The sequence below is a fragment of the Chanodichthys erythropterus genome, chromosome 15 (genome assembly GCF_024489055.1).
Source record: "Chanodichthys erythropterus isolate Z2021 chromosome 15, ASM2448905v1, whole genome shotgun sequence".
In the NCBI taxonomy this organism is placed as follows: Eukaryota; Metazoa; Chordata; class Actinopteri; order Cypriniformes; family Xenocyprididae; genus Chanodichthys; species Chanodichthys erythropterus.
Window position 1 is genome coordinate 7,742,193 of NC_090235.1, and position 16,209 is coordinate 7,758,401.

A 16,209-nucleotide genomic window follows, 5' to 3' on the forward strand; every position below is an offset into this window, starting at 1 on the left:
TTTCTTGGCATGGTACAAAGTTTTTGCATAACCAGTATACAGTTATTATTAAGCATTTATTTTACTAATATTATTATACACCGTGTAAAAATACTGAGGTTCGGACCTTGAGTACCCTGATGCTAGAGTGGAGAAAGGTGTTGATTTCAACCAAAGGGGGACCAATACCCCATACCAATCAGTATGACCATGAGGAAAGAAAGAAGGATATGAGTCATGTGCGGGAAATGTTGAAATCCACAATAAAAGGAAGTATCAGTTCAAATGGTTAAGATATAAGACGAAGATACATGAGAAAGGATTATCATTTTTGTGAAATCACTGATTAAATTATGGCTTTTCTGCTGAGTACCTTAGTGCTGCTTTTAGGTGTCCAAGGTAAGTCCTTTTTAGGAAAAATAATTCAATTTTGTATACTAAATCTGTGTTGGTTGTAGGGAATAGGATTCTTTCACAATGTTATTCCTGCTTTGTCAGTCTTTTTTTTTTTTTTTTGATCACACTATGAGAAATGTGTCCTAGTGATTGTTAAAAAAAAACGCTTTTAACAAATATTTTGAAAGAATACTAAAATTAGCCTATATGAGTAGGTGAGTGGAGTAGGTGAACCATTGTGATGACATAATAAAACAGGTAACAACACCTTCCAACTAACCTAGCCTACATGAATAATCATGTAGGCCTACATATACCTGAAATAATACTTACTTCAACATGAACTCATGATGATTAGTGATGATATGAACTAATCATGAACCAATGAAGAGCTATCCTATCTTCAATATTCATATCTTCACTAATCATGAGTTTAAATATTAATTAATTATTCATGTACATTTATTGTAAAGTGTAAATAAGTTGTCAGAATAAGAATATGTGAATAACTCAATTTTGACCTTAAAATTCCATGGGGACGATTAATCAATTCATTGACGTCAAAGTGATATTTACATAACCATGCTCGTCTGACATTGCAACAGAGAAGAATTTCAGATGTTTCCTCTCTCCAGACATGTTCTTTATCTTCAGTGCATTCACTCAGAAATATGGAAGCTTGTTTTCACCAGGGAATAAAAAATAAAGTAAACTGTGATTTTTAGATCACAATTCTGACTATTTTTTCTCAGAATTGTGAGATATAAACAAGCAGTTGTGAACATGGGCACATTAATGCACATGCTTCCATGGGCTACGCTGGGTAGAGGTCAACTGGCTGCACGAAAATACTATTTTTAACATAATTTTTTCTGAGTTTACAGGAGTGACAACAATATTCTATCACTGAACTCACACCCATAAATTTTCTGGACTCACATTTTTGCCGAAACCCTGCTGTGCCCAGAAAACTAGTTTTCTGTAATGTCATTCATGCAAGAGAACAGGATATTTGGAGACTCACTAATGCGGTTATCAATCACAAACACTGGCAGTGTGAACATATCCAGTGAGCGGGATTTCTTAAAAATGGCCATGGTTAAACCCAAAAAACAGCTAACTAATGTCTATTGAGAGTGACTTTACTGATATTATCAAGGACTTTTTTTTTAGCTAGAAAAACAAGGAAGAAAAGTATCTAAAATTGTGTAATTTGCATTTATTCATGCAAGAGCACAAACTGAAATATCCCAGTAGTGACTAATGGCCTGGTGACATTTTTATTCGGGGTAGGGGACCGGTTGTAATGGTGTAGCGCAAGGGCCTCTGGTATTCTAAAGGTGCCCCTGACTGTAAATAATACAGTCTTTATTTTGAGATGTAAACTCGCAATTGTGATATAAACTCGCAATTGTGAGAAAAAAGTCTGATTTTTGTTAGATAAATTAGTTGCAATGCTTTTTTTTTTTTATTTATTCTGTGGCAGAAACAAGCAAAATATAATTTTGTATATAAGTATATAATATACTGATAATGTAACATGGACTTGTGAATGCTGGCTATTCTCTTCTAACAGTCCATTGCATAGTAAATTTGTGTACATCTTTTGAAAGCGGACAGTCTACATCTGTATATCGAACACAAAGCAAGGGATTCTCATCCATGGTATGCAGAAAGAAAAAAAGTAAAACACTGTAAACTGTGCAGTTGGGTATAGAAGTAAGACACAAGTTCTCAATTTCACTGAAGATTTATTATTGCCTCATCTTCATCAGTTCTTTGAATCAGTGACAGATATCTACTGTTCAAGAGCATGCAATATATATACTGTATATATGTATAGGTGTGTACCTGTGTATTTGTGACTAGAGGTCACTGTTCATTTTGGGTAGCATTTAAAGTTGCCATGAAGTCAAAATTGTTTTTTGGTTTTTAATGAAGTTTTGTCTGCTCACCAAGGCTACATTTATTTAATTAAAAATACAGTAAAAAACTGTAATATTGTGAAATATTATTACAATTTAAAATAACTGTGTACTATTTAAATATATTTGACAAAGTAATTTATTCCTGTGATGCAAAGCTGAATTTTCAGCATCATTACTCCAGTCTTCAGTGTCACATGATCCTTCAGAAATCATTCTAATATGCTGATTTGCTGCTCAATAAACATTTATGATTATTTTCAATGTTGAAAACAGTTGTGTACTTTTTTTTTCAGGATTCCTTGATGAATAGAAAGTTCAAAAGAACAGCATTTATCTGAAATACAAAGCTTCTGTAGCATTATACACTACCGTTCAAAAGTTTGGGGTCAGTAAGAATTTAGATTTTTATTTTTTTGAAAAGAAATTTAAGAAATGAATACTTTTATTCAGCAAGGATGCATTAAATCAATCAAAAGTGGCAGTAAAGACATTTATAATGTTACAAAAGATTAGATTTCAGATAAACACTGTTCTTTTGAACTTTCTATTCATCAAATAATCATGAAAAAAAATATTGTACACAAATATTTTGTACAATTGTACACATTAAATGTTTCTTGAGCAGCAGATCAGCATATTAGAATGATTTCTGAAGGATCATGTGACACTGAAGACTGGAGTAATGATGCTGAAAATTCAGCTTTGCCATCACAGGAATAAATTACTTTGTCAAATATATTCAAATAGAAAACAGTTATTTTAAATTGTAATAATATTTCACAATATTACTGTTTTTACTGTATTTTTTAATTAAATAAATGTAGCCTTGGTGAGCAGACAAAACTTTTTTTAAAAACGTAAAAAATCTTAATGGTTCCAATTTACTTTTGGACTGTACTGTAAATAAAACGCTATTGGCTATTTTATAAAAGGGGAGGGGCTGTTCAATATGTCCTGCCCTTTCTTCCTGTTTCAGTGGAAATTATGTAAATGCATTGACCCTGCTGTAGATATCATCACATCAGAGAAACAAGCTTTTTAAAACATAAAATAACAATGTTTAGACATCACCACATTGAATTTGGGTAACATTAAAGCCAAGGTGGTAATGAATTTCGGTAACCTCTAATGCCACCTTGTCTGATTTGGTGACCCTGCTGGTAATCTGCAGCAGTTTATATCTGACAAAAATTCTTTCTAAAATACAGCAAGTTTAGATGCAGTTTGTACTGTGTGAACACTGGACCTAAATGCTAATATATGACAGCACAGCGCCTTTATATTGAATTTACACACAAAAAAATAATTGTTTTCTCATCTTAATGTCAATCTAAAACCCGTATTGATGGTATTCTTCAGGCCAATTCACTGCACCAACAGACACTTTGTTAGGTTTTGTTGAATCAGTTTTTTTTTCCCTCGTTGGCAAGTAGGGATAACTGCAGGCTGGAGCAGTGGGCACGAAAGGTAGGGCATGGAGAAAGGTTGACATTGGTCGACAAAGCCGTCTGTCAGGGTGTAGGGGTATAGGGTTAAGGGTAGTTTCAGTTGGACCGATTCACTGAGAAGTGACATGCTGCAATCTGGTGTCCTCGTCGATCAGCAGCATCTGTCGGTGCAGTGTGAATTGGCCTTTCAACTTCTTTGCGTTCCACAGAAAATCTTTCTAGAGTATATATATTTTATTACTCACAGGTATCAATTCTCTATGGACAGTACAGAAAATAACAGCTCAAATCGGGGGATCTGTTACCATTCCCTGTCACTACCATCGAACGTACAGATACCTTCCTATGTATTGGTGCAAAGGAAAGTACTGGTTTGCCTGCAAGAAAATGCAACCTACCAGCCAAGAGAAGCAACCAGGCATCAGCTTTTACAACAGCCCTGATGAACTGGTAACAGCCATGACGATGACAAACCTAAGCAGCAGTGATTCAAGTCGCTATTGGTGTATTGTGAGGACTCCAGGTTCCCGAGCTAGAACATCTCTAGAACTTACCGTCATTGAGGGTAAATGTTATTGAGATATATTTTAGCACCACTATGAGACATTTGATGGTTCAAAGAGTGATTGATTTTGTCATTTGATTATTTTCAGGTACTCCAGATCTGTCAGTGGCCAGCAACTGGGTGTCAGGTGAAGAGGGCGGCAATGTTACCGTCCAATGTCTCTACAGTAACAAACTTATAGATGATGAGAAAAAATGGTGCAGAAGTGGAGAATTGCACTCCTGTCAAACAGCTCAGGATATAGAGCCATCCCCTGGTGCAGCTCTACAGATAAATGATACCATTGATGGTGTTTATACAGTGACGCTGACAGGACTGAAGAAGACTGATTCAGGCTGGTTTTGGTGTATGGCTGGGGGAGTGCAGGCTCCTGTTCATATTAATGTACATTCAAGGCAACTCAATACAGATGCCAACACAAGTAAGTTTCAATAACAGTTGTTCAAATATATTGAATTAATGTCATGTGCTTACCAGATGCCGCAACATGTATCTTTACCATGTTAATTAGATTTTTTCTCCTAATCAGCCATAGGGGTTTCTATTTCTGCAACATAAAATAGTTTAATTTGAGTTCAATTATCAATTTTTCATGACTTTATTAGCCATAATGAAAGCAACAGTGGATCATTTATTTCATATCTTAAAGGGTTAGTTCACCCAAAAAGGAAAATTCCGTCATTTATTACTCACTCTCATGTCGTTCCACACCCGTAAGACCTTCGTTCATCTTCAGAACACAAATCAAGATATTTTTGATGAAATCCGATGGCTCAGTTGAGGCCTCCATTGCCAGCAAGATAATTAACATTTTCAGATGCCCAGAAAGCTACTAAAAACATATTTTTCATGTGGTTCTCCCTTAATAATTTTTTTACTTTTTGTGCATCAAAAAAACAAAATAATGACTTTTCAACAACATCTAGTGATGACCGATTTTAAAACACTGCTTCATGAAGCTTTGAAGCTTTACGAATCTTTTGTCTCGAATCAATGGTTCGGAGTGCATATCAAACTGTCAAAGTTACGTGAAGTATTGAAATTTCAAAACACTTATAATGTAACAAAGCCTCGTTTACTGAAATCATGTGACTTTGGTGCTCTGAACCACTGATTCAAAACAAAAGTTTCGTAAAGCTTCGAAGCAGTGTTTTGTGAAACTGGCAATCGCTAGATACTGTTGAAAAGTCGTTATTTTGTTTTTTGGCATACAAAAAGTATTCTCTTTGCTTCATAACATTAAGGTTAAAACCACTGTAGTCACATGATCTGTTTTAAATATGTCTTTAGTACCTTTCTGGGCATTGAAAGTGTTAATTATCTTGCTGGCAAGAATATATCAAAAATATCTTAATTTGTGTTTTGAAGATGAACAAAGGTCTTACGACGAGTGTGGAACGACATGAGGGTGAGAAATTACTGACAGGTTTTCATTTTTGGGTGAACTAACCCTTTAAAAATAACTTAATAATTTCTTAAAATATCTTTAATTACACACACACACACACATAGGCTATATATACATACTGTGTATATGGGATTATTTGTCTTTTTTGGAGAGAAAAATCAAGGAGAGTCAGGAAGTGACAGGGAGGAAAGAAGGGCACAGGATCGGGAAAGGACCATGAGCCGGGACTCGAACTCAGGTCTCCCGAAGCGCTGTTGTGGTATATGGCGGAGCATTGCCTACAAGGCTATGGCAGAAAAATTGCTTGTAGCTTGAATCTTATCACATTGTCCCTGGTTTGGACACTGTATAAAAGTTCAGTAACATTTACAATTTTTTTGTGGGCAAAAACACACTTTCAAAGGGAATCCATGCGATCTGGAATTTTGCGTTAGGGAGATTTACCCATGCAGATCTTGCATTGGGTTCTTTTGCTCCAAACCTAATTATACACACCTGAATCAAGGTTTTCAGGATTGCTTGAAAACTCACAGGCAGGTGACCTAAAGCAGATTGAAAATAAACTTTGCAGGACAGTGGGTCTCCTGGAGCAAGATTAAAGTCCTAAGGCTAAGCAAATTTGCTGTGTTGACCACGCCATTGGTTGGGCCAGTGTTGCTATGTAGGGGTAACCAAACAAAGAGCTAAGTTTTGAAAGAACAATGTTAAAGGGATAATTCATCCAAAAATGAAAATGTTGGCATCATTTACTTTACCTCATGTTGTTCCAAACCTGTATGAGTCTCTTTCTTCTGCTGAACACAAAATAAGATATTTTAAAGAATGTTGGTAAACAGACAGTTGATGGCACCCATTGACGTCCATAGTATTTTTTTCCTATATGGAAGTCAATGGCTACCATCAACTGTTTGATTACCAACATGCTTTAAAATATCTTCTTTTGTGATCATACAGGTTTGGAACAACTTGAGGGTGAGTAAGTGATGACAACATTTTTGGGTGAACTATCCCTTTAAGACTTTTGGTGGGAATCATCCAACAAATAGCTTACTTGTTTTCTCTGCATATTCATCATTTATAGGACAGTTGAGTGTAGACAGTAAAGTAGGAGGTGAAAAACTGGCTCCTGTAAACCAACAGCTTATATCCTGAACATATGCAGACCAGTAGTTCTGACCGTGAAAGTATTTTAACATTCAAGGAATTGCATACTTCACCTTTAAAGATAATGGCAGTGCATACAAATGAAATTATATTACTGCTTTGATCGGTTTAAAACATAGTTTTTTAACTGTGTCTCATCTGACCTTCACAGGACCTTCCACATATACCACAGCTCCATCCTTCACTTCAGCTGTGGATGTACACAACCATAATTCAGTCACTCCTCTTGTACCCACAAAATCACAATTACCACAAAGTACTTCGATTCAGACTGAAAAACCTGACCAGACATCTACAGCATCACCAAAGCAGTTTTATTCTACAATAGAGTCCTCAACCTATCTAACTACAATAGAGAACCCATCTCACAGCAGTGGTACCATTAGGACACCACTAACCAGTAGATCAGCAACTCGTAACTCTACAGTTACTGTATCATCTAAAGATGTGACATTTGAACCCACACCCACTTATGAAAGCAGGTATGTTCAGAGTATTCTTCTGTGCAACATAAATGCTATTTCACATCTATTTATATACTAGCTGATAACATTTCTCGGTTTCAGAGACCATAATTGGGAGATTGCACTAGTTTGTGGAGGACTGCTTATATTCTTTATGTTATCTGGAGTTTCTTGGAAATTGTGGTCATGGCATCGTAAGACCTCTATTGTTGTTATTATATATAATTCTCTTAATTGTTTAATAAGCATTCACTTGTCAATCAATATTTAAGAGAAATTTTGTCTTGCCTGTAATTTTTTGATGAATATTCTTTTTCCCTGAACATTTCAGAAAAGGAAATCACAAGAGAGGAAGCAACCGAAATAACAACAGACCTCCATGTAAATAAATATTTAACAATATCAAAAATATTATTTGACAAAATGCTAAATAAGAAAATAGAGTACAATTATGAAATAAAAATCATATAAATTGTTCATTTAGACCACATAAACAACACAACGGTAAACTTTGTAGACTTTATTTGCTGACAGCTTTTTTGTTTGTTTGTTTTTTGATAGGCAAATGACAGAAATGATCTACTGGCCAATGAATGGATAAATACTTCAGTTGTGCAGTTCAGCTCAGACTCAAAAGCTGTCCTAATAATATAAACTGTTGTAAAGTTGAGACCCCTGGAACACAAAGATGGACTAGAGCAGTGGTTTTCAATCCTGGTTCTGGGAACCTATCGCTCTGCTCATTTTGTATGGGTGCGTCTCAATCAGCTCCCTAGCTTGTGAACATGTACAGTACAGTCCAAAAGTTTGGAACCACTAAGATTTTTAATGTTTTTAAAAGAAGTTTCGTCTGCTCACCAAGACTACATTTATTTAATTAAAAATACAGTAAAAACAGTAATATTGTGAAATATTATTACAATTTAAAATAACTGTGTACTATTTAAATATATTTGACAAAGTAATTAATTCCTGTGATGGAAAAGCTGAATTTTCAGCATCATTACTCCAGTCTTCAGTGTCACATGATCCTTCAGAAATCATTCTAATATGCTGATCTGCTGCTCAAGAAACATTTAATGTGTACAATTGTACAAAATATTTGTGTACACTATTTTTTTTCAGGATTATTTGATGGATAGAAAGTTCAAAAGAACAGTGTTTATCTGAAATCTAATCTTTTGTAATATTATAAATGTATTTACTGCCACTTTTGATTGATTTAATGCATCCTTGCTGAATAAAAGTATTCATTTCTTTAATTTCTTTTCAAAAAAATAAAAATAAAAATTCTTACTGACCCAAACTTTTGAACGGTAGTGTATAATGTTACAAAAGCTTTGTATTTCAGATAAATGCTGTTCTTTTGAACTTTCTATTCATCAAGGAATCCTGAAAAAAAAGTACACAACTGTTTTCAACATTGAAAATAATCATAAATGTTTATTGAGCAGCAAATCAGCATATTAGAATGATTTCTGAAGGATCATGTGACACTGAAGACTGGAGTAACGATGCTGAAAATTCAGCTTTGATCACAGGAATAAATTACTTTGTCAAATATATTTAAATAGTACACAGTTATTTTAAATTGTAATAATATTTCACAATATTACTGTTTTTTACTGTATTTTTAATTAAATAAATGTAGCCTTGGTCAGCAGACGAAACTTCTTTTAAAAACATTAAAAATCTTAGTGGTTCCGAACTTTTGGACTGTACTGTATATCGTGTACACAAATTCGGTAATAGTGACTGTGAGGACAATAAGGACCCAGGCTCATTACACATTGGGACACTGATGGTGACATGCCAACACCCTTTTTTGTACAACGTCAGTATTTACAAAATAACAGCATGAACAAATATTTTCTGACATTTTATTATTGTTACATATAGCTAAATGTTAGCTAGATTATGTTCATTACGTTTCTAGCGATGTATGATTATACTGAAATATAATTATTTCACCTCACAAATTGTGAAAAATCTTTCCCTCACAGGTCAAAATGACCTGAAACCCTAAAGTCATACCTTTTTTTTTGACCAGAAGCTTATTTCATTCCATTTTTAATGCCTATATATACACACCTTTACTAGATTTTATCAATAAATAATAAATAAATAAAATTTAAGCACATTCTTCAAATTCTTTCAACTTAAATTCAAAATAACTCCATTTCCATGCATAACCCTGTAAATTCAGCTCAAAATATCTCACATATGGTTTCTCTGCTGACCTCTTGTGTGAAAACAAAAAAAAAACATAAAACATTATTTCATGACTCTTGCCACTAGATGGCCTTTTAAAGCAAATGAAAAAGTTGTTCTGCATTGTAAATGATCAAATCTAACCACTCAATACCTGTGTGCAGTCTGCATTGTGACTGATTTTTATTTGAAAAAATTGGGGATAAAACAACATTGTCCCCGTTATATGATCTCTTTTTCAATTTATTGGGAATTTCTAGGTGTGTGTGTGTGTGCATGTGGAAGTGTTCTGCATTGGGGATGTTTATAGTCTTATGCCTTCATTTGCGTGTGTGCTTGTTCTAGATTGTTCCAGATTTATTTTATATTTTTCTGACAAATAAATCCTCACATTCCATTAATTTTGGATTTGTTACTTTTTTAAATTTCAACCACAAAAACTCCTTGAATCCAGTCCTGTGTATTCCGAGTTCAAGTGCGACAAATGTCTTTAGGTCTTGGACCACTCCAACGAACACAATTTTTAAAAATGTTTTAAAAATTCATTTCGGGTCAAAATAACCTGGGGGAAGGATAACGGTATCATTTCTTTTTTTTTTTTTTTCAAGAGAGTGTGCGATTTCGGATGCAGCCCATTGCTACATCCCAATTCAGAGGCTGCATTTTTCTGTGTAGGTCAGGGGAGTGAATGAACAGCACTTTTTCTACTCTTATTACCCACAACTGAGGTGCCCGTGACATGTGGCCAAGTATGGTGTCCCATATTCAGAACTTGTGAATTCTAATTATATGACCAGCACCTGTATAAGTGGAATAATGATTATATTCTGTTCTTTAAACCATTTAATCCCTGTCCCCAAACAGATATAGAAGAATATAATTTTCCATTAATTTATAATGGTAATAGTTGAGATGTGAGATCAATTTTGAAACAATAAACACAAACGAATCATTGAATTTGTGGCAGTAATGCATATACTGGAACCCCCTGACCCACCAGGAATATCACTTGGCCCACCATGCAGCTCAACTTGCAGCCCCCTCCCCCCCTTTGCCTAACCCCAGTACCAGCTATTGAGATCTCTGACCACTTTGTAGTGCTTATTCTTTCTAATATAATCACAAAACCGACAGGCATGTTCAAATCTGAATACGCTACTCTTTGAAACAAAATGTTCTCTCCAGGTGAAGTACTGCTTATACAGATCCTTATTTTGGTCCAGGAGTCTCAGATGATCAGCCAGTTCTTTTGGGGATGGGAAGTCATCCACATGGATGAAGGCTTCACTTGGAATAAACTGCTCATAGTTCTCTCTCGGCGGGCCAATAACAACAGGAACAGTACCAATATTTAGAGGGTTGAACAGCTTCTCAGTAATATAGTCTCTATGAATGGAATTCTCAAAGGACAGGTAGAATTTGCAACTGGACAACAAATTTACATATTCGTCATTATTAATTCGCTTGTTGAAGTGTCCTCCATGGGTTTCCACATTAATGTATTTCACTAACTCAGTAAAGTAATGTGAACGCTTATAGTTTGGATTATAGTTACTTACTATCAAACAAACTAATTTGCTCTTCTCTGGGATAGTGGATAGATATTTTTTCTCTTCCTCTGTGGCCTCTGAGAGCCATCCATAAAGTACTGGAATATCTGAATCCCGGAGGTAACTTGAAGTCAGATTAAACAGGTCTTTTAGCTGGGGATTTTGACCTGAATGAGTTGGAGACTCCATATTCCACCATATCCACTTCTGGAAAGTAGTTTGTGGAAGTTGCGGCATGTTGGATAAATCCCAACTGATATCTCTATGATGAATCATAACCCCATGTGCTTGGTTAAACAGACCTTTGTCATCTGTTAAATGACAGCCATGGATATTGAAAGCTGAACTGCAGGATCCTAATTCAAAAGGAGCACCAAAAGGCCACATCCAGATCAACAAAATGGTGTCTGGTTCTTCTTTCTTAGTGGTAGTAAAGGGTTTTGGTACAGATGTTGTCATCAGGAGTTTGGTCACTCCAGTGCACCTGTAGTTCTGCGTCTTAAGAACACGGAGGCAAGTTTCTTTGTTGTTTATTTGGACTTGATCAACAGGGTAGTTTAACATGTTTATGGTAGGTAGGAGGTAGGAGGTAGTATAAACAGAGTAGAAAACATGCCAACAAAAATATGGCAATTATTATCCTCTGAACAGTTTTGGAATGAGTTTGGGACATTTTTATCCTAATGCAGGTAAGAAGATAGAGAATGCATCAATAATTGGCTTAAAATATATAGTCGTCTAGATTTGTATGGGAAAATGTTCCAGTCTGTCTGTAAGTACAATGTTTATTTATAGACAAAATAAGGGTAAGATCTTCATATGCATTGTTTTATTAAATGATGGGCTATTTTTACTCTTCCATGTATGCCGGTGGAATGTTATTTTGCATTTTAATATCCAGAGATAATGTAGTCCGTGACGTCACCCATCTGAGGAGCATTTTTGAACCCTAAAGCCGGCCGTTGCCATCTTGGCAGCACGTCAGTCCCGGATAACAGAAAATGGGCAAAGAGGCGGGATGTGAATGGAGCTGAGGTGAAGTGACGGCAGCAGAAAAACGGCTAGTGGTGACAGCAGCGGCAATCCACCAGTCACTCAAGTGGCCGCGCCCTTAATTATGCATTACTTCAAAGCTTAATATGATTTGAACAGGTGAAAATATTCACCCCCCTCACAGATGTCATGAAGGACAAAATGTTTTTTTCTGCTTTAAAGTTGGGGTAGTTTAACATGGGACTCAATGAGATTCTGCTTTCTTTTAAAGCCTGTCCCTAGTGGCCAGTTGATGAATTGCAGTTTAAGTCACTTCCGTATTGGCTCCAAGAGAAACGGGGGGGAGGTTGCCGCTTGCTTTTACCCCAAGTGTTTTCTACATGTTATGATAGTGAAAAACATAACATAATTGGTGACAAGGTGGATTAACGTTTTTGTAACTAAATTGTCATATACAATATGCCAGTGCAAGTATATAACAATTAGTTCAAACTTTGACCTGTGGAGGGCAGTAATACACTTAGCAGTGTCTACACTGCTGGAATTATAATAGAGAAGAAGAAAATAGAGCTAGTTCAAGATGAGCATTTATGGTTAAAACGTATATAATCTTTTATTTTTATTTTTTTAGAAAATTAGCGATGGTTTCTCTAGATAAGACCATTATTCCTCGTCTGGGAGCGTGTAGAGCTCTATGAAGTAGCATAGTAGTACACTTATGGATTCATGTAAACTACAAGTGGTAACTTGAAAGTTTGTGAATATGAAAAAATGGAAAGTTTTTGAAAATAAACATACATAGATACAGGTCCTTGAAAGTGCTTGAATTTATTTTGTGCAAGAAGTTTTCTGGAAAAAAAATTCATATTATTCCCTCCAGTCCGCTGATGTATTTTGCCAACACTTTGTGGCCTGTGCATACTAGCTTGCTTGATTTATGTTAGTTACGCACACTTACGCGTTATGTTGAGTGTTTCCTGCATGAGGTACAGTTGTGGCCAGAATTATTAGCCCCCTTCATAAATATGATCAAAGATGACTCTAAAAATAAATCTGCATTGTTTATCCTTTTGATCTTTAATTGATAAAATTAGCAAAAATCTAACCTTTCATTGAAGGAAAAGAATTGAAAGTGGGGGGAAAATCACATTATGAAATAAATGTTTTTCTCCAAAACACGTTGCCCACAATTATTAGCACCCTTTATTCAATTCTTTTTGCAACCTCCTTTTGCCAAGATAACAGTCTTCCTCTATAACGCCTGATGAGTTTGGAAAACACCTGACAAGAGATCAGAGACCATTACTCCATACAGAATCTCTCCAGACCCTTCAGATTCCAGCTCCATGTTGGTGCTTCTTCTCTTCAGTTCACTGCACTCATTTTCTTTAGGGTTCAGGTCAGGGGACTGGAATGGTCATGGCAGAAGCTTCATTTTGTGCTCAGTGACACATTTTTTATGTTGGTTTTGATGTTTGTTTTGGATCATTGTCGTGATGGAAGATCCAACCACAGCCCATTATTGGATTTCTAGCAGAACCGGTTAGGTTTTGATTTTTTATCTGTTGGTATTTGGTAGAATCCATGATAGCATGTATCTGAACAAGATGTCCAGGACCTCCAGCAGAAAAATAGGCCCACAACATTAAAGATCCAGCAGTATATTTAACCGTGGACATGGGGTGCTTTTATCCATGTGTGCACCAAACCCATCTGGTGGATTTGCTGCCAAAGCTCTTTTTTTAGTTTCACACTGCTAAAAACCTTAATTTCTTTTCAACTGAAGAGAGAAGGTCATGGACATCTTGAATGACATGGGGGTGAGTAAATTAATCAGGACATTTTAATTTGATAGTGAACTAATCCTTTAAGTCCTTGAGTTTGAAGGTATTGGACCTGGAAAGTCCTTTAAAGGTCCTTGAATTTGAAGTTAACCAAGCTGTGGGAACCCTGATTCATGCATCTCAAAATAGTTGAGTACACACTGTGATGGCCAGAAGGAAGCATGTCACCTTCAGCACCATGGGAAGCACCATCAGAGCCACCCAGTGATGTTCAGGACTAGGGATAGCTCCTCCAACACAGGTGTGCACAGTTTCCCCTCTGACAGAGAGCCTCATCTGCAGGTTGTTGGGCCCAATCAGCAGCCACATAAAGAACAATGAAGCCACAGTAGAGCAGAAGCAGGGGAGGTGAGCAGACACAGAGTGCTGAATGTTCCACAGTCCAGGCATTGGGAGTAGAGGCCTAGTGAAGGATGTGAGTAGTCTGAACCACCTTGACTAATCGACTAATCTCTTCACCCCCAGATGTAGTTTGATGCCACAAGAAGCAACTTGAGAAAGAAGAAATGCCTGAGTTACAGTTTTCTCCATATTCCCCTCTCCTATACCTTATGAAGAATAAAGAAAGTTAAGTTTTGCTTCACTAAAAGTCGACCTGGTGAATTGTTTGCGTTGACCTCTTGCATTAAACCCTCCAATCTTGTATGTGAAGGTTACAACACAGAACTCGCAGCTGAGTTGAGTGTAGTCTGGCTACAGTGCCAGGGCTGAATTTTTGTTCCCACACCTTGGTGGTGAGTAAAATTGCATTGAATGTGATGTCATAGAATGTAAACAACACAAACAATTTTGTTCCCTTTTTATTTATAATGATGTCGCAGCTTGCCGTCGATCGCTACGCAAAAGCTGCGCGCACTCGTGACCCTTTAGCTCTGCCCACGGCACGCCTCCAGGAGCTCGGCTTTTTTCAGAAAGACTAGGTACAGCTTACCTATCTTTTATAAATTTTGATAAAACTAAAGACTTTTCAGAGATGTGAAGGATGCACTACTACTCTATAGGTACTCAAGATTAACATGAGATTGACGGAAACTGTATGTTATGTACCCTTTAAGTTCTGTGGAGAGCCAGCCCTCCTTTATTCGATTGCGCAGTGTAATTCACAGAATTACTAAAATATGTTGTCACCTAAAACTTACTTTTTTTTTTTTGTTGTTGTCATGTCCGTAACGCATGTATATTTTAGTCATCTAAAATATAAAAGATTGTATCAACATTTTTCTAATGTTCCTTCATGTAGGCTTTCCTACTGAGACCCAGCAATGGAGTAGTTTTTCCACTGCGGAGGACATTACATTTTACATTACAAATTTCTTTGAGACCATATAAGCTACAGTTTTTATTCTGGATGTCTTGTAAAGGGCACATTCGGGGCTTTTCAGATACCAAATATCGACCTTGGTCTCCTCCTCCAACTCCCTCTCCTTGGTCTTTAAATATGACCAACATTGACTGAATGACTACATTCAGCACTCTTATGGCAAAATTATATTATGTAATTATAATTTAAATGACTTATTTAATTGTTTTTCATAAATTAACATCTCAGGATAACTTTAGTATGGGTTTGAAAGAAGGATCTAACTTTTGCTTAGAAAACATGCATCAGTTTCATACATGTCCACTGTAGAGGACATGAGGACTTACTGCATGCTTATCAGGCATTTTAGGGAGATTTCTTCCCTGTTAAATTATCATCTATCAATATTCCTACAAAAATATTATCTTTAAATATTAAAGATATTATGAAAAATTACTCCTTTTATAGCTGCTACTTTTTTTTTCATTGCATGTTGCCCAAAGAACACAATATGTAAATTAAAGTGAATGAATACATGGGACAATTGTCTGGCTATCACCAGACCAAGCTCAATTTAAAATTGAACATTGGTCTGGGGAGTTTGGTATGTATTTTCTACTGCACAAAAGGCATGATCAATGAGCATTATTCACGCAATTGGATAGTCCTTCAACCAATCAGATCAACGATCCGGGTGACCTACTTTGCAGAGCGACGCAAAAACTCCAGACAGGTTTAGTTTGTAGCATTGATCAGCGGTTTGCAGAAGCAGCAATGGCATCGAGCGATTTTTGCAGGTTGTGCAAAAAAAACATGAAAGTGACCCAGTCAAGCGATTTGTTTGCTAAACTAAAGAAGTCATTTAGCATCGAGAGGTTAAAAGGAATTGGATCGACTGTCATGCGAGAGACGTCATCGTGTTATACCCGCCCAGAGCCATAGAAAGAGCTCCTTACCCG

The 16,209-nt window shown here is 36.2% G+C and overlaps 1 protein-coding gene and 1 pseudogene across 1 annotated transcript; one reads left to right on the top strand and one right to left on the bottom strand.

The window, feature by feature from the left end:
* The first annotated feature begins 225 nt into the window (after nt 1–225).
* On the top strand, nt 226–8,232 carry si:ch211-264f5.2 (uncharacterized protein LOC570749 homolog). The gene is made up of 7 exons (XM_067411092.1): nt 226–378; nt 3,999–4,316; nt 4,405–4,737; nt 7,040–7,370; nt 7,455–7,546; nt 7,684–7,733; nt 7,914–8,232. Exons 1-7 carry the CDS (start codon nt 333–335, stop codon nt 8,004–8,006), a joined length of 1,263 nt encoding a protein of 420 aa, XP_067267193.1. The 5' UTR covers nt 226–332; the 3' UTR covers nt 8,007–8,232.
* A 1,583-nt stretch (nt 8,233–9,815) lies between these two features.
* Nucleotides 9,816–12,909, bottom strand: LOC137037255 (4-galactosyl-N-acetylglucosaminide 3-alpha-L-fucosyltransferase 9-like; annotated as a pseudogene).
* Between the last annotated feature and the right edge of the window lie 3,300 nt (nt 12,910–16,209).